The sequence below is a fragment of the Stegastes partitus genome, unplaced genomic scaffold (assembly GCF_000690725.1).
Source record: "Stegastes partitus isolate 25-593 unplaced genomic scaffold, Stegastes_partitus-1.0.2 Scaffold2415, whole genome shotgun sequence".
Lineage (NCBI taxonomy): Eukaryota > Metazoa > Chordata > Actinopteri > Pomacentridae > Stegastes > Stegastes partitus.
The window spans coordinates 1-26,496 of NW_007580146.1; the positions used below are offsets into that span (position 1 = coordinate 1).

At 42.1% G+C, this 26,496-nt stretch overlaps 1 protein-coding gene across 2 annotated transcripts in view; it reads right to left on the bottom strand.

Moving 5' to 3' along the window:
• Positions 1-819: 819 nt before the first annotated feature.
• Positions 820-26,496, bottom strand: part of cblb (Cbl proto-oncogene B, E3 ubiquitin protein ligase) — a 38,570-nt gene continuing 12,893 nt past the window's right edge. The window contains exons 4-19 of one of the 2 annotated variants that reach the window (XM_008305132.1): positions 23,273-23,419; positions 22,549-22,705; positions 20,090-20,211; positions 17,474-17,611; positions 16,465-16,552; positions 16,154-16,285; positions 12,374-12,574; positions 11,702-11,896; positions 11,086-11,472; positions 10,235-10,326; positions 7,546-7,680; positions 7,370-7,434; positions 6,644-6,748; positions 5,530-5,754; positions 5,269-5,373; positions 820-3,654 (exon numbers count right to left, since the gene is read on the bottom strand). In XM_008305132.1, coding sequence (XP_008303354.1) covers positions 3,401-3,654; positions 5,269-5,373; positions 5,530-5,754; positions 6,644-6,748; positions 7,370-7,434; positions 7,546-7,680; positions 10,235-10,326; positions 11,086-11,472; positions 11,702-11,896; positions 12,374-12,574; positions 16,154-16,285; positions 16,465-16,552; positions 17,474-17,611; positions 20,090-20,211; positions 22,549-22,705; positions 23,273-23,419 — 2,548 coding nt within the window. In that variant the 3' untranslated portion in view covers positions 820-3,400. The remainder of the gene's footprint in view (positions 3,655-5,268; positions 5,374-5,529; positions 5,755-6,643; positions 6,749-7,369; positions 7,435-7,545; positions 7,681-10,234; positions 10,327-11,085; positions 11,473-11,701; positions 11,897-12,373; positions 12,575-16,153; positions 16,286-16,464; positions 16,553-17,473; positions 17,612-20,089; positions 20,212-22,548; positions 22,706-23,272; positions 23,420-26,496) is intronic. The other variant, XM_008305133.1, reaches the window with a different exon arrangement.

Genomic DNA, 26,496 nt, shown 5'->3' on the forward strand with positions numbered 1-26,496 from the left:
TTTTTTTTTTTTTTTTTTGTCACCAGAGCACATTATTATAAAATGTAATCAGAAAATAAAAACTGCCCCTTGTAACCTAAGGCCACTTACCCCCCTTCACAAGGGAGTCCAATGAAATGGACAATTTTGGGTCATTTCAATTTGACAAAACAAAAGTAAAAACCAACCAGTGCAAAATGAAGCTTCACCTTAAAGGGGAATGCCACTGCGTCTCATGTCTGAATCTCCTGCTGGTTGCTGTCAGTCCACTGCAGATACACCAGATGAGTGTTTTAGCTCATCTTCTACTCCACCACACTGACTGTTCTCTCACCTGTCAGCTGAACAGAGAGAGCAGTCTAGCAGGTTTTATTTGGAGGATCCAAGCACGTTTTGTGAGTTCGTATAAACACCATTGTCACTAGAATCAATGTTGAACGTCAAAGTGTGAATGAATCCAGACTTTCTCTCTCCTATTGTTAGAGGAACAGATAAAGCCGCTTAGCTGATGACTAAGCCTTCCCTAAGTGTTTAATTATATGTTCCTGTATGTGTCTTTGTTGAGCCTCAATAACATAACAGTAATAATGTTTGTGAGGCTCTGTCTGCAGTGTGGATAATCACAGAGTTCAGAGACATCCTCCTTGCACACACACATTATGATTCAGACTGACTCAGACCCTACCGTTAACATATGTACATTTTAAAGAACAGTGGCGTTCCCCTTTAAGGTGCTGCTCATAAATGGAAGAAATGTCATGCTGTGGGGTGAACGCATCCTCTGACCAGACAAGAAAAATAAAACGATTTAAAATGAGCACAATTACTGATGGCTATTTAGTCTTTATGACACTACATTGTTTTATTTTCTTCCCCATGGTTGGCACACAGCCATACTCACTGTTTACATGGACACAGCCTCCATTTGTTAACCCAGTACCTACAGTAACCTGGCTTTACCTTGAGACGTTTAGGATCCAGGCTAAGATAACCTCATACGTAATTATGGTATCGTAAATTGGCCTCTGAGGATCCCTGACTTGTTCCAGTCCATGAACACACCACTAAAGTCAGCTGAAGTGCTTTCATGCTTGGAATCATGCTGTGACATTGTGAATAGAGGTGGATGGAAATGTTCCTGATGTAACATCAGGATGCTCCAAATGAATCTTTTCATTTCCATTTTGCATCCAACTTATAGAAACTTTGACCTGCGTTATCTGCTCCCTGAGAAGCCCAGCTCACAGAGGGACTAAGTCAGTCAGGAGTTTAAAGCCCCTCTGTGAGAAAAAAATCCCATCACTTGAATTATTCTGATCTGATTTAATGTGAGTTTTCTGTCTGTTTGATCTATTTACAACCCAGCAGGTGAGCAGTGTTTGTGTTAGTCCACTGTTTCCTGGACAGTCTGACACACAGTCTTGTCTTTTCTTACATCTTCCAGTTGTAACTGTTATGGTAGCAAATACTACCAAGACATCTTCATATTTAAATATAACTCATAGCAAATATGTGTGACTTTTAAGGATTTCATTTTTTCTTATTTCTACATTTTTGCTCATCGTGTCCATTTGTCATAACAACTCTGCAAACTGCAGCAGTCTGGAAACTCAGCAACAGTCCTGAACAGTGTTCATATGACAGGACATTTCTGCAACAGCCCAACAGACTAGACAATTATATTTAGAAAGAAAATAGAGAATGATAAAGTGAATACCAAATTATTTTTATCATCTGCTGGTTTGTTTACAACTTGTCTGACCATCTGACTGCTCATATGTCCTGACCTGTCACACTTTGTATTGATGTCAGTGTGTTCCCACCTCCACATCTACACAATTATTTTAGTGACAACAACATTATCACAGAGTTCCAAATTATAACGCAGAATTATTAGTGAATTAATTTCTATGAAAAAAAGACCCAAAAAGCTGGATTTTAGGCTCCACCTCAGCGTCTGTCTCATGTCAAACTACTGGATCTACCTCATGCATATTAACTCAGAAATAAACTGAACAGACGGGACATCTTGCAGTCACTGGGGAGAAATACAGCTGATTCCAGATTCTGAGGTCAGGGCGTTTTACCTTCACCTGTTCTGTACAGGGAACGTGTACATGACTCGTCTCATAGTTTCAGTGCTCCGCAGTATTCTGTTCATCTCTACTGTGGTCCCACAATTGTGTTGAAAACTTTACATCAGGAAAAATGCTACCAAGTGACTCCAACACCAAGCCAGGCCGACAGCTATTCCTCAAACATCTCGGGAATACAGGCATTGTTACCGTATGATGACTGTGTAAGTGGAAAAAGGAGGCTCTGGTGTTATGCTGCAGAGCTGATCATCTCTGTGTTCTAACAGATGGCTGTTCTACACAACAGGATCACTCCTGTCATTTAAATGCTTCAGCTGAAACGCTGCCACAATCGCCAGGCTTATACCATAGAAGAAAAAAAGCCACACTTTTCTGTTTTGTTACCACATTAAACATTTTCCAACACTTAATCATTCAAGGGCATAACAAGGCCTGAGAAGAGTGCACAGAGAAGTTCATTCATGCAGAACAAATACATTCATAGCTTCACATGGCTGTAAAGAAAGGAATTCATCTTACAAAGTCCCATCTCATTAATCCTCTGTTCCAGGAACAGAACCAAAGACTGAAACTATAAATACTGAGTAAGACACAGAGCCTAAAAAGACTGCTCCTCTGGAGCCGTCATACAGTTTCTCCAGGTCGGGGGAAACAAGGAAATCAATAAGGCATAAAACAGACTCTGGACAAACAGTAGCGTATTCTCTAATGAGGAATACATGAGGGACAGAAAAGCAGGAAATAGGTAAAGCAGGAGACACTGTAGAGAGAAACAGGGAAATGAGTTATACAAGAGAAACGGTGGAGTCTGGCTCCCCCGACTGGTGGTGAATGAAACTGACCCGAACAACTGGCTGTGCATGTAAGCTGAGATGAGCTGGAAATGTCTTGCGCTTTTGAAAGACCCTTCAAACTTTAAAGACTGGAGAGTGTCGAGATGTGAAAGGAACAGTAGCAGCAGCAGGATCAGGACTTTAAAACAGGCATACAGGCCAAGCCCCACATCATACAGGAGCATTTGAAAACCAGAGGCCAGCACCAGCAAAGCTCACTGTAAACAACAACAAGCGTCTTTTTTTTTAGTTTCACAGATTAAAATTATTCACAGATAGTCTTTTCTCCCTTTTTACGTCTCTGTGTCCTGCCATGATTTGGTTTTAGCCACTTTGTTGTGCGTTGCCATCTCTGTTCGACAACAAACGATAAGTCTCTTAAAACATTTGTTTCCACTGATCACAGTTTCTTCCAACGCTTAGAGACAAGCAGGATAAAGAAGCCCTTTTTTGAGGCACAGCTTAATTGTTGTGCTCCCCTGTCATAGTCTCTTAGGACTCGAAATTTAGTCTCGGGGTCACTAAGGCAAACTCTCGCAGGATGTGTCGGGCCACATCCACTTTGTACTGGGCGATCATCAGCGCCCGCTTCACGTCATCGAAGGAGTAACCCTCCCCCATCAGCTTGGCGATCTTTGCGTCCTCATTCTCTGGGCTGTGGGATATTCCCAGGTGACTGTCTGGAGGGGGCTTCCTGGGAAATGGTTTGGGCGGCCTCGCAGGGGCCTGCAAACTGTCCATCGATGCTGGAAGGAAAACAAAGAGAGAAATCATGCCAGTGGAAAACGAGACGCAGGCAGAAATTTGAGAACGTCATTAAAGGTCAAGGAGAAGATTGCAGACATTTTAGTTCAAGGACACTTCTTTCCAGTACATTCAGAGTTCAGACGTTTGCCACTGAGTGATGGCAGTCTTTCACACTAGAAAGCCGATACTGCAGCATTCACTGCACATTTTCCTTTGATGTTCCGCTCCACAATGGGATGCCAGAGATGGTAAAAGTGGTCTGCCTGCTTGAAGGAATACTCTGGTACAATCTTGATTTAAAAACAACAACTTACTGAACTACAACGAACAACTAAAACACCAAAACAAAGTAAACTAAGTGGGAATTCAAAGTTTCAGACCAACTTCACATTCTGTACAAACTGGTCATCACTGACCAAGCTGCTCAGCTCTGCTCTTCACAAGGCTCTCCAAGACAATGAATCTTCAACAGAGATACCACTTGATTCACAAGAAGTGAACCCAGGACCTTCTAGCTGTAAGGTGACAGTGCTATCCATCACTCCATTGTGCTGCTCCCCCAAACATCACAGTGGTGAAAGTATGTTATGTCAGTGACTTTGACCGGCAGGCAGGCAGCTTGTAGTATTTCTGAACCTGTTTATCTGAACTGTCTCTACAGTTTATTTAGAATAGAGCACACAACAAAGCCATCCAATGGGCAGCAGGTCTTCTGTGGGAAATGCCTTGTTGGTGAGAGAGATCAGAGGCCAGACTGGCTGGAGCTGACAGAAAGGTGACTCAGTTAACCATTATTTACTATTCTGCTGAGCAGAAACGCAAATCAGACTCACAGGACGCCCAGTCTGGACATGCAGGGGCTACAACATAAGAGCTTCAAGTTGGGTTGCACTAACGTCAGCCAGGATTAAGAAACATGAGGCTGTAGTGGGCGGGCACAGGCTCACCAAAACTGTAAAGCTGAAGATGGAAAACCACAGCTTGGTCTGAGGAATCTCCATCTATGCTGAGGCTGCAGCTGGTAGTCTCAGAGGTTGGTACTAACGGCATGAATCCACGGATCCAGCCTGTCTTGAGTCCACACTGCAGGATGCTGGTGGTGGTGTAAAGGTGTGGGGGATGTTTTCTTAGACACTTTCAGCATGCAAGCAGCAGTCATGGTTGACTATGCCCATCTTTCTATGGCCACAGTTTACCTTCTCTTTATGGCGTCTTTCTGCTCGGAATGCAGCATGTCACAAAACAAAAGCTGTCTCAAACTGGTTTAGTGAACTTGACTTATGAGTTCAGTGGCTTTCTTTGACCTCTCTGTCATCAGATCTGAATCCTGTACACTTTGGGATGTGGTAGAACAGCAGCTTGGCAGCGTGGATGCTCACAAATCTGCAGAAATTTCTTGATGAATCATGTCCACACAGAGCAAAGAGAACACTTCCAATGTGTGGTGGGATCCATGAGAGCAAAGGGAGGTGTGGTGCTCCTCATACAGCGCTCAGCAAGTGTATGTTAGAGCTACATTTTCAGGGTTTTGTTAAAGTTACACGCCTACAGCTGGACATGTTGAAGCCGTATCAGTGCATATTCAGTTTGCTGAAAAGTAGATCCACCTCTACCTTGACTGGGTGGTAAATGGTCGTACTCCAGGCAGCTTCTGGAGCCTTTAACGCTGTCAGCGTATCGTCTGGATGGAGGCAGAGGAGCAGCACCGTTCAGGATGTCTGGACAACAGATGACACAGATAAGTTCAGGCAAGCAAGTTTGTCAACATAATGATGCTGTAAATAATATGCAATGTGTTTTTACACGCATTTGACACATTTTGGTGCGCCGAATAAGCATTCAATCTGGTGAGAAAATGTGTTGCGACAGCTCACTGGGGGTTAAAAGCAAGTGCTCGTGTCCAGAGGAGGGCTGGTGTGATCGAGTGATGACAGAGGAGGAGGAGGAGGATGTGGAGGAGTTGCAGGATGAAGGCGGTAAAGAAGAGGAGAGCTCGGTTAAGCTGTGTCGCGCTGGTGGAGGAGGAGGAGGAGGAGGAGGAGGAGAAGGAGGTGGAGGAAACTGGAATGGAGGATGAATGTTGAAGGAGTCTTCTAACGCTGGAACACAACAGAAGCCACAAACAAGTCTGAGCTCCGTTCTGCTCTGGTTTAGGTTATACTTATGCGATGAGGAGGTAGCTGAATAAAAAGTCTGCAGTCCAAGCAGTGGGATTATGTGCTGAAGAGCGGCTGGCATGTTGAGAGTATTTTTGAGACGCGACTTAAAGGCACAAGTGGGAAAGGAGGTGCAGGGATTCTGGTTTAGAAACTTGTTGTGGGTCAGAGACAAAGCACTGAGCTGTGTTTTTGTTTTAAATACGTATGCACACATGTCACTCTGTTAGTACTTATAGAACAATAAACTACACACAATTATAAGCATGTAACGAGTGATCTTTACAATCAGGTAGCTAAATGTGAAGCAAACATTTGTCACTTGTCTACATACCTACTATCAGACACTATCAATGAGGAGCCTGTGTACTGTATGGGTGGCTACTGGGAAGAAGTTGAACATATAATGTTTGTCTACTGTAGAATATGATCTTTAAAAAAGTTATTTGGTGGGTTATAAATGGATCTTACTGTCTTCTAATAATTTATCTATAATGTCCCACACTTAACTTCACAAAATAAAATCATGTGATTAAAGAAGATCACTTAAGATTCAGTTAATTAAAAAAAACTTTGGGGGATAAAAGATTTATGCAGTGATGTTTACAGTTGGACCATCTGAGAACACAGGTGTGCTTTCATGTGTGCAGAAGAAACACTGAGGGACAGAGAGGACAGCCTCAGACAGGCAGCGTACGACAGCTGACCGAGCTGGAGGAGGTGAGGAGGTGAGGAGATGAGGAGGTGAGGAGGTGAGGAGATGAGGAGGTGAGGAGGTGAGGAGGTGAGGAGGAAGTGTGGTTGGGGTTGTGTTCTGGTTGAGGTAGGCTACCTTGGGGAGGGAGCAGAATGTCGTAATCAGAGGGGGTCTTGTTGGTTTTGAAGGGGCAGGGGTTTGTCACAGAGACCAGGCCCCTGGCTGATTCAGAGTCTCCACCTGAGGAACACAAACAGTGAGTGAGATTCACAACATGCTCCACTGTCAGCTACGTTTTAAATTCCATCCATCCATCATGTATACACCATTTAATCCTCACTAGGGTCACAGGGGGCTGGAGTCTATCCCAGCTGACTCAGGGTGAAGGCAGGTTCACCTGGACAGGTAACCAGTCTATCACAGGGCTACACTTAGAGACAGACAACCAAGCACACTCACATTCACACCTACGGACAATTTAGAATCACCAATTAACCTCAACATGTCTTTGGACCTTGTGGGAGGAAGCCGGAGAACCCGGAGAGAACCCACGCTGCACAGGGAGAACATGCAAACTCCACACAGAAAGATCCCGGGTGTCCTCACTGGTACGCAAACCGGCGACCTTCCTGCTGCGACGCAATAGTGCTAACCACTGTGCCGCATTGTAGCCCATGTTTTTAAATTGATTTTTTTTTTGTTTTTAAAATACATACAGTTTAATTAAGAAGTCAGAATAAGTCAGGTCAAGATCACTTTGTTTAACAAGAAGTTCTTCTGGAAGCGTCAGTGCTACCTGCTAACTGCACCGCTCGCTTTATCAGATGACGATTCCAAAAGTAACTGAAATAAAAAGCTCACCAGGCTCAGGGGAGAGGGGCCTCTTCTCCTTGATGGAAGCCTCTGGAGGGCTGTTCTCCAAGTGCCTGCATGAGAGAGGAAGTGTTTTTGGTTCACAGCTGCCAAACTAAACTGAAATGAAACCAGCAATGCTTTGTCACCATGGCAACCTATCTAAACCCACAGATCATCAGTACCTGTTGGGCACAGAGATGCAGATAGGAGCCTGGCTCAAGCAGAGGTTGGATGACGGGATCTGATAGTCGTCCTCCAGCCTCTCGATCATTCCCCGTTGTCGTTCTACCACAGGACTGCTGAAGGGATTGGATGATCTGTAGAGATAACCATGATTTTGAATGACGATTTATTGAAGATTCATTGAAAACCTATATCAGCCCTGTGAAAAAGTAATTGCCCCCTAAATGTAATACCTGGTTGGGACACCCTTGGCAGCAACAACTACAGTTAAATGTTTTCCATAGCTGGTGATCAGTCTTTTACATCACCATGGAGGAATGTTGACCCACTCTTCTCTGCAGAATAGTCTTAATTCGACCACATTAGATGGTTTTCGAGCATAAACTGCACTTTTCAGGTCTTGCCACAGCATCGCAATTGGATTCAAGTCCAGACTTTCACTTAATTTTGTTCTTTTTCAGCCATTCAGATGTGAACTGGCTTGTGTGCTTTGGCTCATTGTCATGCTGCGGCTTAAGCTTTAGGTCATGTGATGGGTGGAAATTCTTCAGGAGGATTTTCTGATAGAGAGCAGAATTCATGGTTCCATAATTCGTAAGTCTTCCAGGTTCTGTGGAAGCAAAGCAGCCCCAAACCATCACACTACCACCACCATGCTTCACTGTTGGTATCATGTTCTTCTACTGGAATGCAGTATGAGCTTTACACCAGATGTAACGGGACCCATGTACACTATGTAGTCTAACAAACTCAAAACATTTTACAAGACGACATTGTTTTTAGAAGAACCACAGCTTTCCCTTTTGGCTCAACCTTCATCAAAGTGACAGCTCTATACCCTGCCTCAGCTGCAGCCCAGTATACAGAAATACCTAATCCAATTCCGGCTGCAGCTAAAAGGCTATTAGATGTTCAGCCATCATATTTCAAAACTAATAAAATAGCTCCATGGTATAATGAACAACTGTGCATCTTGTGGTGTTCTACAAATTCAGAAAACATTCATCTGGCCTGAAAAGACAGTTTTATCACATATAAAAAAACGATCCACGGGACAAGAACAGCTTACTATTCATCCTTAACTGAGCAAAACAAGAACAACCCCAGGTTTCTTTTCAGCACTGTAGCCTGGCTGACAAAGAGTCACAGCTCTGTGGAGCCTCGTGTTCCTTTAGCTATCAGTAGTGATGACTTCATGACCTTCTTCACTGATAAAATTTTGAATATTAGACAAAAAATCATGAACATGTCTTTAGGTGCAGCAGCTCTGGATGCATCCACAGGACCAGATTTATATTTGGACTGCTTCTCTGCTGTAAATCTCTCAGAGCTCACATCAATAGTAAATCCTTCTAAACCAGCAACATGTCTGTTAGACCCAATCCCAACCAGACTGCTCAAGGAAATCTTTCCTCTAATAAATACTGCAGTATTAAATATCACCACCTTCTCTATACGTACCGCAGGCTTTTAAAGTAGCTATAATAAAACCACTACTCTGGATCCAGGTGTTTTAGCAAACTATAGGCACATATCCAACCTCCCTTTTATTTCTAAAATTCTTGAAAAAGTTGTTTCAAGCCAATTATGTGATTATCTGCATAAAAGTGGTTTGTCTGAAGAGTTTCAGCAGGTTTTAGATTGCGTCATAGTACAGAGACAGCACTGGTGAAGGTCACTAATGATCTTCTAATAGACAGTGGACTAGTTTCTGTACTGGTTCTGCTGGATCTCAGTGCTGCATCTGATACAGTGGATCACAACATATTAAAGAAACTGGAACATTTAATTGGGCTTAAAGGAACGGCACTAAACTGGTTTAAATCATATTTATCAGACAGATTCCAGTTTGTTCATGCTAATGATGTTTCCTCCACCCACAGTAGAGTGAGTTATGGAGTTCCACAGGGTTCTGTGTTAGGACCTATATTATTTACCTTGTACATGCTCCCCTTAGGCAATATCATTAGGAAGCACTGCATAAAAGCGTAACAAAATCCAAAGGCAGCTGTAGATTGTTGGGTTCTCTGTTGTTTCAAATGTGTAAGGTCTTCACCTTACTATGTGAAGTGATTACGTTGTGAATTGGTGCTATATGAATAAAATAGAATTGAATTGAATTGAAACCACAGACCAAGAAAGAAGGAGAATCAGGAGCCATAACCTCATATGAAATAGAAATATCTCTACTACAAAGATTGTTTTAGCATGAATTTCATGTGAAACACAAGACAAGGTTGCTATTCCTCTCCTCACAATCTGCTTCAAGACTTTAGGACTGCATCTGTTTGTTCTATTCCCGTTTTATGTAAGTCTCACTTTTGTGACCAAAAGAACCTTGCACCAGTCTAATACAGGGAATACGATAAAGCTGAGTCTTAAAGAGACATGGTATGCCTGGCCCTGTGATCAAACAGACTTTTGTCCACTACTTAAGTATCATTTTATGTTTTATGCAGACTTTCATCTTGATGCACTATTTCAAACACAGCTCTGTCAGAGGCAGGTTCATGATCAATACATGGATGCAGAGGCCACACACTGCCCTTCCTGGCCAACATCAACACACAGTGGCTGTGCAGAGTCGTCATTTCAATTTTGCCTAAACATTTGTGTGATATTTCCAAGTAATGTGTTCACATACTGCTGGGTAAATGTCCTAATTGTTTGTGTGCTTGTAATACTCACTTGTGGCTACTGGCAAGTGTGGGCTGAGTTGGTGAGTGCCGCGAGGGAAGGATGTCGTACTCATCGCTGCCTTGCACACCATTAGAAAAGGGCTGCACAGACACACAAAAGTGAAGGGGGTCAATTACAGAAACACAGCTTAAAAATTCTGTCAGCTGAATTTGATTAATTGAAATAAAGTTAAGTACAGCATATTATGCATAGGAACTCCAGGGCTCCTTCCTGATTTTGGTGTAGGAAGATGGTAGCGAAGTTCTTACCAACGACCAAACAAAGTCAGAACAATATACTGAAAGTTCATATAGCCACTCAACAGTCAGCAGCTGTGGCAACTCACTAAAAACGGATATGTGGGTTCACAATGAACAAAAAAGTTGATACTAAAATACTAAATATACTACAACAGAAATTCCAGCTACTGAGCTGCTGATTAGGCTTCATAAAAAGCCACATCACCAAAGTTGTTAAATACCATTAATATGTACACCAAATTGCAGACTCACCAATAAGTGGTGTTATGTTCAACATAGTCACATCTTAGTTTAGCGTATTGGTTCCATGTTCAGCTGAGGCCGATGGACGCCATCATTTTTGTAGGTATATTAGACAAATTAAAATTTGGATCTGATAACGGCACTAGAAGAAAACTTAGAGGATCACCAAGTGGTTCTTATTCTTTCTGAGAAGAATGTCCAAACCAAATTTCATGCAAATCTGTTCTACAACTGTTGAGATTTTACATTTACAACTTTCTGTTAGTGAGTAAACAAAAGTAATTTTAAAAAATGTGCTTTTATTGCACATACCCCAACCTATTGCTTTCAACAGTGAAACTGACATCTGATTCCTACCTTGGAGCTCTCTGAGTTCCCTGCCCCCTCCATTCTGTGATGTAACCTCCCAAATTCCCCAGATGGACAACTGAGTGGTCTTCCGTTCAGGTGAGAGAACCCAGCGGGTCCCAGCTGGAGCTGGTATTCGACTCCAGTCCTGTGGGCATCTGCCAAGTGGCTGTCTTTGGGACACCTTGTGTCAGGAGGCATCTGGGTGTCTGACAGCGCACTAGTAGAAGATGACATAGAAAAGGACAAGGAAGAGGAACTGGGGAGCCAAGAGTGGCGTGATTCTAAGGGGATAGGAGGGGGTCGCTCAGGGGGAGGAGGTGGAGGTGGGTCCCTCTGAGGAGGAGGTGGGGCTGGTAGAGGTTTGTCTTGCTTCCTGGACATGCCTGGTGAAGACTAGAGAGTAACAAAAGTACAGTTTGCTCACTGAAATGGCAACGATCGAAATGATTTGAATTCTTTGTAAAGTAATAATTAGTGTTTTTAAGCTCTTCCTAAACATTGCATTTGTATTTGTTCTAAATAATTATGTGACAACTCAGTGATGCTCAATGTTGTGATCATGTGTCAGAAAATTCAGGTGACCCATTTTTAATGTCTTTGCCTGGAGGATCCTGTGACTGACCTTCGGGGAGCTGGTGGGACTGGCAGATGGAGAGCGGATGGCACTTTTATGGATGAGGTCACGTCTTGGGGGGACGGGGGGAAGGCTAAGGTGCTGGCCGCAGTGGCTGGGGTCTCCCCCGTGGGCTTTCCTGTGTTGGCTGACAGGTGAAGAGCTGGGGGACACCATGGGCGAGTTCTGGCGCTCTGTGCAATGCTGAGAGAAAAGAAAAAACATCTTAAATGGGTTCCTAATAATTTATTGCCCGCTGCTGTTAAGAGTTGTAAGAGAGGTTGTGGGTTCAAATTTCTCAGACTGATAGTAAACTTATGAACAATAGCACAGGCACAAAATCAATTAATCTAATTTCTTGTGTCTTTTAAGCACCAGAGGGGCTTTAAACTGACTGAGTGGACATCCCATCCTATTAGACTGATGTCTATGGACAGATAGCTCATTTATTACATTTATTACCTTCTAATGCATTTTTAAACTTTCATTCTTGGACACTCCTGGTCAAACAAACAATTCAGGTTTGGTTTAATCATCAGGTTTGCTAATCATTAAACACACAAAATGGCCCCTGGTATTGTCCATGTATTACAAACAACCAGAAGAAAAGGGAAATCAGATATCGTAAAGCTCTTTCACTTCCTTATCAACAGAACAACAGCTTGTACTGTAAGTCTTTACCTTCCTGATGTTAGCCAGTCCGTTCATGACCAGGCAGTCTTCGCGATCTTCGTCGTCATCCAGGTCCAATATTGGGCAGCTGTGCTGGTCTAGGAAGAAGCACTTGGTGCCCTCATTTCGAGGGTCAAAGGGATCCACAATGATGGGCTCTGTGCCTTTAATCTCACAGCGACAGAAGGGGCACCCTTGGCCATCCGATTCCTTTATGAATAAGGGAGACGTGTGCAGGAAACAGGTTATTTCGTGCACAGACACACAGACACAGGTTTAACCCACTAACATTGCTGTTTCTCTGTTATGAGTATCTATCAGTTGGACTGCCAGGCTGGGAGGCTGCTGCTGCAAACAGCTGGGTTGCACAAGGTTACTGGTTTCAGCACTGCCCTATAGCGGACTCTCCCACCATGTTTGAAAGGCAAAGTCAATGCACACATGTTTGTGTAGGCTGTCTCAAGTGAAACCTGTTTTGCAACTGTACAACATTCATTGGCCACATGTGCAGTTTCCTGTGAAGCACATCATAAATAGAAGCGTAAAAGACGGTTTGGTTTTCAGTGCAGCTCTCTCTCTGACCCACAGACTACAATCAAAGGCAGACAATATTTATAGAGAACAAAGCAGCAATTGTGGCAGCCACATGCTGTGGGACTTAACGCGGGATGTACCAAAGGCATGTTTGAAACTTAATCCTAATCAGAGTGGGAGGAGAAGGGGATGAGTGGGAGGTTAAACGTACGACAAGTCAGAGGATGAATGAAATGGTTTCATGGTCTCAGACATTAAAGCAACAGCTCGGTAACAGACACGACTGAATTGAGGACAAATTGAATGAATCTCGCTACTGAACTGACACGGTGAAAAGAAAAATATCTTCTCTGCTTACTTTCTGCGCTGAATAAGACAGAAAAGTTCAAAAACTGGGTGGCAGTAACCCTCCCCACACTGACTGGATGGATAGCTTGTTATGTTTAGATGCTGAAATGAAAACTGAATTAAATCTGGTTGAGGAGTGAACGTTTTCAGATTGAGGAATTTGGCCAGTTGGGAGCCTATTTACACATCCAGAAGACAAAGCATAAGCTATATTAACATTTATTTGGATTCATATTTCTGTTCATTTGATAAATACCAATATTTGCCTTCCTTTAGGTCGAGTTTTATCTCCAACATCTGCAGAGGGACAGCTGCTAAAACGCCGTTTTCACACCTTTCATCCTATAAACAGATATTTTATCCATCACTGATGTAAAGATATTATTTACTAAAGAAAACCAATCATAGTACTGGTTTTGAAAGTATCTTCACTGTAGTATTAGTCGACAACATCTGCACAGTACTCTGGATTGTCGGGTTCTCTGGTTCAATCTGTAAGGTCGATATCTTAGCGTGTTAAGCGCTCTGAGATGATATATGTTGTAAACTGCGCTAAATTGAATTAAAATGAATTGAAACCTGCCCTATAGTCTACATTCTGAATCATCACTGCTCTGATTCAAGATAAAACTAACAGCTAGAATAAGGAAGCCTCTCATGTTCCAACACACTCTACAGAAATCAGAAACAGTCATAAAAGAGAACAGGATGTGGAATTCCATTGATCATCAGCCAGATGTGAGCGAGGATGTCTGTTCCACCCCAGCTGACTAATACATAGAGCAAGAGGACAGTCAGGGAAGCACCTCTGAGTCAACGGCCACAACGGACCACTGCTGTCATAACGGAGGAGGGTTCCCTCTCTCTCTGACTCACTATTTCATGAATGTGGAAAGAAATACTTCATTATTGAAGCACACACACCGACATATATCACTGAATCGCTGGCTGCGGTTGTGAAGGAGGCAGCATCACACTCAGTTGTCATAACAGGAAGAATGACAAACAAACACTGTTAATGTGGGTGCTGCTGGGGCACAGGACTGAACTCTGGAAAGACTCTTTCACTAAACTTATAGTTATGTGCCGGCTAAAGCCAGTGAGTCTGAAAACCTCCTGGGAAACGAGGATCAACCCAAACACTGCTGCATGCGCTCCGAGACGCTGATCAAACATTTAGGTTTTCTAAAACCTCTCAGGTTTTCAGGAAGTCTTGAAATAACATTGAGTGGACCATAGATCATCAATTAGTAAACGCTTTGCAGCTCCTGTAGTAATGTTATTTATCCTGAATAACCCAGACAAAAACATTTGTGCTCGGACATCCCAAAACATGTTGGTGTAACTTTGGTTTGGTTTATTCTTTCCTTTTTTTTGGCAAAGTGAAAATCTTTCTTTAATTTTTTTAATTTGTAATTATTATTATTATTATTATTATTATTTTCTTTAACTCTTTTCTTTAACTTATTGCTGTACATAACCTGCTGCTGACTTCTCTGATCCTATATGGACATCACTGCCTTACTAGCAGCTTCATTCTGTTCCTGGCAGCAGGCCTGCTACTGCACATCATGTGCTGCTTCCGCCTACCCACCTTTTTGTGTGGTTTTTGTGTGTTGTTTTTCTTTCTCTTGCTCATTTTTAATGCGTCGCTCTTTGCCCACCTAAGTGCCCCTCGGATAAAGAACGTTTTTTCTGATTCTGATTTTATGTCAAATTAGCAACAGATGTGCAAACGACCTCTGAGGAGGGCTGAGTGAATGCTGCATGATCACAAAACACCAAAATAATGAGTGCTTTTGTAAAACTATCAAACTAATGTAAGATTGTTTTGGTTTATATCTACCTGAAACAAAATGAGTGTACACTGGTGACTCGATAATCCGACACTAAATGTAAAACCTTCTTTTATGTCGGATTGTCAAGACCGAGGTCGAGATACAAGGTGGGCTTGATGCTGGAAGGCTCATTTGTTGTTAATATTCATTGTTCATAGTTGTTATAATAACTAGTGTATTGTTAGAACACTACGCATCGCTGGATGTCACGCCTAACTGACCAATGTGCTTGTGCACGGGCCTGTCGGTTGACATCAAAGGTAAATACGTTCAGACAGCGACTTCTGTCTGAACGGCCAGGTCGCAGTTATCCGACCTACACGTCACTGATACACGACAAAAGCGGGCATGTCCCTGCCAGGGATCATAGCATCGGGGTCAGTACAGCATTCGTACATGTCTGCAGGACCGTCTCACTGTGACTGTAACAGAGGTGTCCCACACAGAGCAAGGAGGTGAGATGAGGAACATAAAATAACGAAGGTGGAGAGGAGCAGAGGAGGGAGTTCTCAGGCTCCACGCTAAGGACTCATAAGGAAAAGGTAATTACAAACACTTTTCTGGCAGAGCTTCTGATACACAAGCAAGTATATGTGCACATTGAATACAGCAATAACGGACAATGAGCAGCACACAGCACTAAAAACATCCTACAACAAGAAGCAGAGAACCACATGCTCCAATAATGGAATATACTGTGTGCATACACTCTCAGTTTTCACTTCCGCTATTGACTGATTTGTGGAAATTGGATTAGGACAGATGCAAGGACACGGGGAGGAAGTGAGGGAGGGAGAGCTTTTTTCTTGCACTGCAGGCTGAGATCTGTTTCTATGGTATTATTTTAAAGTCTTGGCTCACTTCTACGCAGATTCAATCTGACTCTAAACTCTAAAATTTCATATTGAAAGTTAAAAATGTTCATGTTTTCCCAGTTGGACACAACACTGCACTTAGGGACAAAGCTGATGTCATATTTAACACAAACCCACAATGCCCCATGAACACAAACAGTTAGTTCCCACAAACAGGCTTCAAGGTTCATCACAGTATTAGTTCATTACAATACCTGCCAGGCCGTAAGACACGAAGTACACATGAGGTGACCACAGGGTTCGATCTTGACATCTTTGTCGTTCTCAGCACATATCTTGCACAGCTGGAATGTGGAGCCCATTTCACAGTACAGCTCATACTGCTCCTGTTCAGGTGCAGCAAACTCCTGTTAGCCATCAAGTGGTGCTCATAACAAATGTACATTATGGAGAAATTTCTCACCCTAATGTCAAATTCCACTATGTTTTCAGTTGCTTCCCATCACTAATTTAGAGCTATCCCATAACCATTAATTTTGATGGTTACTGTCCTTGTCAAACCTACTTGTGTCACTTTAATGTGGTCGTGAGGCGCCGGTTCACACAAACCAGTGAGGTCAGGATTGTAACTGCGACCATCGGGGAACAAGTAGCTGTGAATCAGAAGAAGGTTTTGATATTTGAATGTTCTAATGATGATATTTAACAACATGTAAAAAATCAGTAAAGGTTCTGAAACAAAGATAAAACGATACTAGAACTTAAAGCAGCATCAAGTCTAGTAGTTCTAATAGTTCTTCGTTTGTCGTACGTTATATAGAACTTTCAGTGTTTTTCTGTGAGCAGATGCTTAATTAAAAAAAAAAAGTGTTATGAAATGAAATGAAATGAAATGAAATGAAAAATACTTCATTTATCCCAGAAGGGAAATTCAATCAGAAGGGAAATTCAATATATAATATTTAAAAGTAAAATTAAAATTAAAATTAATTAATTAAAAATAAAATTTTAATTAAAAGAAAAGAACACATGAGTTAAATATACACCTCTCTGCATATAATAATAGGTCAAATATACTCATTCAAACTGGATATAACCACAATGATTAGCAGCAGAAAGAGCAACAACTCAAGTGAACTTCAGTTCCTCAGAGTTGCTACGTCCAAAAACAGATGTGCCTCAAACAGGATGAAGACACAGTGTTTTTTTGGACAGCCTCAACAAGCTGCGATTGATGGCTGGAAAAGATGAAATGCTGCCCACTAACAGAAAGGAAGCATCTCCGATTTGTCTCGGCCAGTCAGATCACATGATAGAAACAGATGGCATCACAGAAAGACTTTAAGCTCAAACACATCATATTGTCTGTCATGTTTTTTTAATCTAGCGGCGCTCAGAAAAGGCTGACACCTTCACAAAACGCCGCGCTGTGGTCTGCCACTAGACATTTATAGACTATGCATCAGATGTGACTGAGACACAGCTCTCATTTGTACACAGTGAAGAGTTTAACTAATCATTATACACACAGAGACTGACCTTGAGAGGAAGACAATATGTGAAAGGTTACATACAATCCCTCCCTGTTGCCGTCAATGAGAGCCTGGAACAGCGGTTTGTTGTGGGGAATGGTCTGCAGTATGTTGCCATCATTGGTCACGTAGCCGATGGCCCACTGGCCCAAACGTGTGCAGCTTAGTCTGAAGATGTAACTGTTAGAGAAAGAGAAAGGACAGACTGTCATAACTCACACACATTTACAGACGTGACTCGATAATCCGACACTAAATGTAAAACCTTCTTCTATGTCAGATAGCAAGACTGTTGGATTATCAAGACGGAGGTCGAGCTACAAGGAGGGCTTGATGCTTGAAGGCTCATTTGTTGTTAATATTTATTGTTTATAGTTGTTATAATAACTAGTGTATTGTTAGAACACTACGCATCGCTGGATGTCACGTCTATTGACCGGTGCGATTGTGCACGGGCCGTCGGTTAGACATCAAAGGTAAATACCTTCAGACAGCAGGCTGAAGTGACCCAAATCCAATTTTTTTTGTCCTATGTGACCTTTATTTGATCTTTTCATGACAGTCTTAACAACACAGATTCTATTAATGATGAATATCCAAATATTCGGCACGGTTGGGGGAACCACCTCCACTCCAGGGAAGATCGCTCCAGCGGGGTGAAAGTGGCCGGAACGCACAGGCAGTACTTGGCTGCTGATGCCAGTTTAGTTCATAGAGACATTGTGCTTTTTTGGTGTTTCAATGTAAAACACTGACGCTCCAACAACAAAAGCTTCCAGGACCAATTTTGACTCATAACAATGTGAGTATGTATTCTTCCAACAGTTCTTTTTACTTTATTTATTCCTGTTTGGCACTTTTGGGCATGATTTACTCAAAATCCACTTGTCCTGGAATAGCACAGCCTCTAATAGCACGATTCAACTGAACAGACTAACAAGAATGTCTGTGGCATCTGAGTTCATCGGTGAACAAATGAGGTGATTACAACTCAAAGACCTGGCTTTAATTTCTATGGTGATACGTGAACTTTCTACCTTTGTCCTTCTTATAAAACGAAACCAGCGACGGTGCTTCTGCTGTGTCTTTCAAGCACAGGGGGGTCACCTTGTGCAAATCATAGCTGAATACAAAGGAAACAGCTTGGCATAAGATGGAGCAATCTAAATGTGAAAAAAAGGGATGGAGATAAAAGGGAGGTATTATAAAGCAGTCCAGGGCTTAGAGCAAGCCTTGACCATAGTATGATCCCACCTCCACCAGCAACAAAGGCACCGAGCTAAATCCAGCCTGGCTTTGACCAAGGAAAGACACGGGAAGACAGTTTGAGAGCTTCAGAATATTTCACTGACGCTCATAAGCTTCGTATGTCTCTGAGTGGAAGTGCTTTGTTGAGGACAGTAAACCAGCCTGCCTGCATACATGATGATGGAATGCTGCAACAATCACAGATGCAGAGAAACATGCCTCTAAGCAGCCAGTTTCTAAGTGATTTATGCTGTTATTGAGATCTGATCAATACACTGAGTGTTGACTCTGTAAGATCTGGGTTATTCCAAAAACATGCTAGCTACTTTCTTCTCCCCACCATCATCACCCAGGACCTCAAGTGGGACCTGAACATCAGCTCTCTCATCAAGAAAGCCCAACAGAGGATGGACTTCCTGCGGTAGCTGAAGAAGTTCAGGCTGCCAACGTAGATGATGGTACACTGCTACACCTCCATCATTGAGTCCATCCTCACCTCCTCCATCACCATCTGGTACGCTGCACCAACGGCCAAGGACAAGGCCAGACTGCAGCATATCATTCACTCAGCCAAGAAGGTGATTGGCTGCAATCTGCCTTCTCTCCAGGACCTGCACGCCTCCAGGACTCTGAAGCGTGCAGGTAAGATTGTGGGTGACCCCTCCTATCCCGGACACAAACTCTTCCAAATCACTCCCCTCTAGCAGGAGGCTTCGGTCCATCAAGACCAGAACCTCACGCCACAAAAACAGTTTCTTTCCGGCTGCCACCGGCCTCATGAACGAGCCCCACTGACGCCCCCTGCCCCCTCTATATCTGTATAAATGTAAATAACAACATATCAGCACCCTAAAACATAGTTGTAAATAACAATACCGTTCTATGGTTCTTATTTAAATTAAATTTTTATTCTTTGCACTATTACAGTTATTTTTATTTATTTTATTTTACTGTATATTAATTGTTTACTCTATATTTATTGTTGTATCGTTGCACCAACCCACCAGAACAAATTCCTTGTACTGTGTAAACTATACCTGGCAATAAATCTGTTTCTGATTCTGATTTCTGATTTCTCTAGGAACCTGCCACATGGAGGAACAAAAAACCACACCAAACACAGCTTATCATCATTTGTTCTGAACATCAAAGGCTATATTACAGCTCTCCTGTAAAGTATTTGATATATCATAGCTAAAATTTCACAGTCACCATTTTAAATAAGCGACTGTAAGACAGTACAATTTAGAGTTATTTGACATTTAAACACTGTTACATCCTGCAGATATGGAAGAAACACATTCTAAATTAAGTTTTCTATTCCTCTAATTAAAGCCTTTAAAATAATAATTAAGAATGTCTAATGTCTAGGAGCACTAGAGTAACGCTAACATGACACGGATGACATACCTGCCGGGCTTGTTGATGTACTTGTGCAGTCGGGCTTTGACTTCATCATAAGTGAGGAAGGCCATGTAGCCGGGATGCGTCACTGCCAGGAAATTCCAGTTCCTCAGAATTGATGTCCATGGCTGAAAAAGACAACCCAATTTTGTTAGCTGAACAGAATTTTCTGTGTAGACATTAATTACTACATTACATTTTTGATTATCCAGATAAAGTTGTTCTGAGTTAGTTCTTCAGTAACAAGCAAGTCATAAGCTGACCAGGCTCAGTTTAAATTCTCTGGCTGGCTTTCAGTTGGCAAAAAAACACAACATTCCAGTGCACTTCAAACCCGCCAACACCCTGAGACAGAAACTGGTCCACCCTAAGGACAAGACACCGAGACACAAACAAAGCAACGTGGTGTACACAGTCCAGTCCAGTGAGGAATGCCCAGACCTGTACATCAGGGAGACTAAACAACCGCTCCACAAGCACATGACTCAGCACAGAAGAGCAGCTCCTCAGGACAGGACTCAGCAGTCCACCTGCATCTCAAGGACAAAGGACACTCATTTGAAGACAACAACGTACAGATTTTGGCCAGGAAGGACAGATGTTTTGAGAGAGGAGTGAAAGAAGCCATCTATGTCAAACTGGAAAGACCATCCCTCAACAGAGGTGGAGGTCTGAGGCATCACCTCTCACCTGTTTACAATTCAGTCCTAAGATCTCTCCCCAGGAAGATCAAACCACATCCACACCTAGCTACAAAAGACCCTAACGAACCCCATTGTGGCAGGGGGAGTACTAACGACTCACATAACGAGGGGGAGGAGCAACAAACCTTTTTGCCTTTTTTTAACAACTGGTTTTACCCAAACACACAGACACCAAAGTATTTCATAGGGAAGAGTGCTAACATTATTGATGAGGCGTGCGGTCTGTTTACTTAACTGCTGAGCAGGTAACACTTCATAAATGATGTGTTGAAAAAAACACTTACATGTGCAATATATATACAAATACATGGATGCAATTTTCTGTAGCACAATTGTAACGTAGTTTTGAATCCAGAAATTCAAGTGAATCGTTCTTGGATCAACCTTTTAAATTATACCAATATTTTGAGAGACATCATTGTGCATTTTGGCGATCATTCATTGTGGTAGGTGGCGCTGTCTTGAAAAAAGGCTCTCAACGTGCGGCTGTAGAAGAAGCGTGTGGCCCTCGGAGTGCAGCCTCCGGCTCTGCAGACACATACTATTGTGTGGGAGACGAGCACACTCAGTGGATCTGCTCTTGACAATGCAGGCGTTGTATCGGACCGTCATGGTGAAGAGGGTGCTGAGCCAGAAGGCGAAGCTCTCAATTTACCAGTCCATCGACATTCCAACCCTCAGCTACAGTCGTGAGTTCTGGATAGTGACAAAAGGACGAGATTGCGCGTACAAGTAACCGAAATGAGTGTCCTCCATAGGGCGGCCGGGCTCAGCCGTAGAGACAGGATGAGAAACTCGAACATCCAGAGGGAGCTTGGAGTAGAGTCGCTCTTCCTTCATGTGAAAGTATTCAGTGTTAGTAGAGCAACTTTGTTAAAGCCTAATTATAGAAGAGTTACCTAGGGGTCAAAAAGGTCAAGGTTTGAGGTCAACTAGAATAGATATGTTTACCCCTAAAAGGGTTTTGCCTTTGGAACGATGGCCTCAGGTTTCTCACATGGTATGGACTTCGGACACTACGCCATAAGGTTTAAACTTACAATCTATTTATTTTTTAAAGTTTGTTCACTATAAATGTTGTAACACTGTATTTCTTTCTTGGGTCTTTTCCATTTTAATGGTGTAATTTAATTTCCATTATTGTTCACAATTACACATTTACTGACAACCCTGCAGTGTGTTTTTTATCTTATATAAGGGGAGAATCCTGGAAGTAAAATATCTGTGACAATGGATGGACGGCTGGCTGGTTGAAAACTTTTCACAAGCTACAAATTTGCTTCAGTCTTCACCAAACGTGGCATCTTCATACTGAACCTCACAAATGTTATCAGATGAATTTCAGATTTTTGAAACAGCTGTTAAAGTCAACTAAAATCAGCAGCAAAGCCACCCAATAGGGAGTGAGATCATATCTTTTAAATTGTAACTTGTGCTGCCTCTTGGCCAGGACGCCCTTGTAAAAGAGGTTTTTAATCTCAGTGGGTCTTTCCTGGTTAAATAAAGGTTAAAAAAAAATCTAAATAACTGTTTCATGCATTGACACCAAACTTAGTGCATGGACCTGCCAGCCCTTCTGTAGGTCGTCCAAAAACACTGCATCATTTGACCACTGGGTGGGTACAGCAATAAGCAGAAATGTGCTTCCACCCATCTGCGCTTTCAGCCACACTTTGAACATGCTACAATCAAGTTCCTATGGCGTCTGTGTCCTGTTGAGCTAATCTTGCTTTGAAATGTGGTTTGATTTTTTTTACCAACCTGGAAGAGGCGTGTGAAGATGTCGAACTCAAACACAGAAATGTAGTCATTGCAGGTGAGGTCGATGGTGGATTTGAGGGCCATGGCCTCCAGGCCTGAGCTGATGGGATGCACTTCGTGAAGGCACTGTCGGAAGACTTTCCATTGCACAATCGTCCTGCAAGAGAGTTTAACCATGAACCCATGTGGGAAACTACTTGTAAGATAATTGTTGTTCATCAATCTATCTTTATTGTACCATGTTATCGTAGCAGAGCACTTTGCTTTCAGACTGCAGGCTTACGTTGCCTGTTTTCTCTCAGCTATACTGTCCAGTCTCCCCCTGACCCTCATCCCAACCGGTTGAGGCAGATGATTGTCCTCCAGAGTCTGGTTCCGTCTTTTTTCTGTTCCTGCTGTTGCTTGCTCAAAGGGAATCCAAAGTACATTTTGGATTTGTTGGCTTTCTCTGCATACATTTTGCAAGTCTTACGATGTGAAGTACTTTGAGATGACATGTTGTGTAAAAAGCAACATGTGCAAGTCTGAACTGTTAAGAAACTGATAGTGTGCTCAAGGAGAAAATACATCAATCACCCACCCAACCCACCCACACTGAGCTCGCCAAGATCCTAAAAGTAACGTCTCCTAATCATAGAATAAATCTTGATCTACCAAAAGTGAAAGCGTGAACTCAAACTGCAAAACAAAAAAGAAAAACAAGCCAAGATGAGGTGAAGCTTACTTTTCTCCAAAAAATCTCCTCCAAAAGTCAGCGGCATCAGCTTTGGTGATTCTGAAAGTGTCCCCCTGAAAGTGTCCTCCAGGGAAGATGGCTTTGATTTCAGCCAGCATGTGGCTGAAGATCAGCGACAGCTTGGTCAGGTTTCTCCTGCAGGGAGGAAGCCAGAAAAGAGAGGAAACAGCTGATGAACCATTATAGCCTCAAATGGTCGACAGACACAATGTAGAAATCATTTGATCTTGAATGTTGTTTACTGGCAATAGTGTAATCTGACGCTCGCTTACTTCAAAATGCATTACTCTGTAGTGTAGAGATGTGTTAACCTGACATTCACAAAATCTAATCTGAAGAAAATGTACACATCCTACAAAATGGCACATGGAAACACTGACAGTCGTCCTCAAATGTATTCACACCCTTCCATTAAAGAAAAGGCAAAATTCACAATAGTTAATGAAATAACTTCAAACTGAAAAAAGTAATAATAATAAAAAAATTGACAAATTATAATTTAGTGAAATAGGAGGCTGCGTTTGAATTGTGGTTGAAAAGAATAATTAAAAAAAAAAACTGTCCCAGACAATTTAGAGCACTTTGCTGATGAGCAGTGAAATCAGAACAGCTGTCAACAGGTGCAGAAGTCTGACTAAGAGTTACAGAAAACCCCTGATGGCAGTGATTGGCTCAAAGGGTTGTTCAATTAAATATTAGTTTATGGGTCCCATCAGGCTTGTTTGCTTGTGTGTTTTTGTTTTCGTTAGTTTTTTTGTTTTTTGTTTTTTTAAATATTTCTGTTGAACCACAATTCAAAAGCAATGTCATGATTTTTATTCATTTTTTATTTATTATCACTTTTGTCAATTTCAACTTATTCAGTGGCAGCTGTTCTTTAATGGGAGGGTTTGAATACATTTGAGGACGACTGTAATTTGTAAACCATCTAGAAAATATTTCACAAAACACAAAATCACATTTATCACACGATAAAAAAAACAAAACATGAAAACTGTCCATCACTCAAAATGTGTTGTAAACGGCACATTTTTACATTCAGAGATAACGATGATGAATTCAGTGCCAAAGCACAGTGTTGTCTTGTTCAAGCCTGTAAAGTCAGATTTGCTTCTGTAAAATCTAATGCCACAGTCATATTACATCTTATGAAGTGAGTAACCCAACCTGACACACTGATGTAGATAATATCAGCATTGTTAGGGGAAATTTTGTTTCACTAAATTTATTGTCATGCACAATAACGATCCAGTCCTTGTTAAAAGTCAAAACTAGACAAGAAACCATTTAATAAAACATGTCAATGTGAGATGATTGGATAGGAGATCTAGCACTGAGCAAATAGATCGTTGACTTTGTTGACCCATAGGACCATCTACAGAGTTGTTCAGTGCATCCATTCCTCTGCCAGGATGACAGCCAATGTGGCGTTTGTTTTCAGAGCTGTTTTTGTTTGTTTGTCTGTCTGTCAGCTAAATTATGCAATAACTAACTAGCCAACATTCATGAAACATGGTGGAGATTTTAACAGGAGCTCTACGATAACACTGCTGAACTTCCCAATAACTACATATAGAATTATTATCATTGCTGTAGGAATAATAACTGTAGTAACAAATCTAGTCATGTACTACACTGACTTCTACTCTGTTACCTATTTAGATGTTTAGATTGTTATCCATCAGAAGACACCTCATTCTGCAGCAAGACAACATCTTCAGCCATAAGAAGAGCAAGGAGTCCTTCAACAGATGTTGTGATTTCTATATTATGGAGTCAGTGTGGATTACATGAAAAGGCAGACGACGCTGAGACAGACTGAATCCAAAGCAGAACAAGTTCTCCAAGATTACTGAACTAATCTACTGTAAGTGTTTTCTGCACTTCGTATGAAATGAACTGATGAACTAAAACTACTCATGGCATTACTTTTGGTAAATGATCTACATTGTGCTTTACAGTGTGTTTCTCATTCACCCATTCACACACCGATGGTGACAGAGCTGCCATGCAAGCTGCTGCCTGCCATTGGGAGCAACTTTGGGTTCTTGCCCAAGGACACTTGGACTGCGGAGGGGCAGGGGATCGAACCGCCAACCTTGCAACTGGAGGACAACCCGCTCTACCACATGAGCCACAGCCGCCCACTTGTGAAGGTTCCTTGCTGTACTTTTAATACCTAAAACTAGTTTGATGTCAGTTAAAATCTTAACTTCTAGAACAGTGTAGTGTAGCCTCTTTTCACTGTAGTCAGACCTGGATGAGGTATTTAGAACTGAGTATTGCTGAAATATCTGAGATATGGACAGTAGGAGTTTAAACTCACAGAACCACAGTCATATATAAGATAAGAAGATTCCTAAATCCTGAAGGGGGAACGGTGGGATATGGTTCTTGTTTTAGAACTGTGGTTCTCCTCTTACTTTCCACAGGCACAGGGCCTGGTCTCCAGCTCCCTGTGGGATTAGACTGCAGACTCATAAACACTCCAGAATAACCCACGGTGAACAGGGTGACTTGGTCTAAGGTAAGTATGCGGGACAAGGATGGCACAGCTGGCTGCGGATGGCTGATAACAAGCTTTGCATGTGCGTGTGCCTGAGTGTGTAAATCCATCATCCAGTTCTTTCAAACCTGCACAAAACAGGCAGTTATCACACCTCTATAATTAACTGGTGTCACAGAACAACCATTTTACTGAATTAATTATATTCAGTAAGTCTGTGTCGGGTGGTAGGGTTGTGTGTTTTCTTTTCCCCATTTCCAATCTTCTGAATTTCCTCTTGCACAGCATCAAAATACTGCATGAGAATCACAACACACATAATAGGTGTGTCTAAAATGGGCTTTACTTTGACTGACAGAAAAAACAGAACGTCAGTCCTTTATGACTGCAGTGTGTTCTGCTGTCGAGTCCGATCGGCCTCAGTGCTGTTTGTGTCACATTATTTATGATATAGCACACACTGGCTATTTTCCATCCCAGCGTCCGGATGTGTTGTACACAATATAGCTGATAGTAACATGACTCAGTGACTAGGACTAGAAGCGTAATCTATTTTGGAGATGTGCCTGCAAACATAAAATGCATTAACCTAAAACTAGATTGATTGAGAGGTCAGATAATCCATTGTTTTGAATGTATTGTGCTTGCAGGGTGGTGACTGGCATAAAATAAAGAAGAGAACAGCAGGTTCAAGTGAGAATCACTG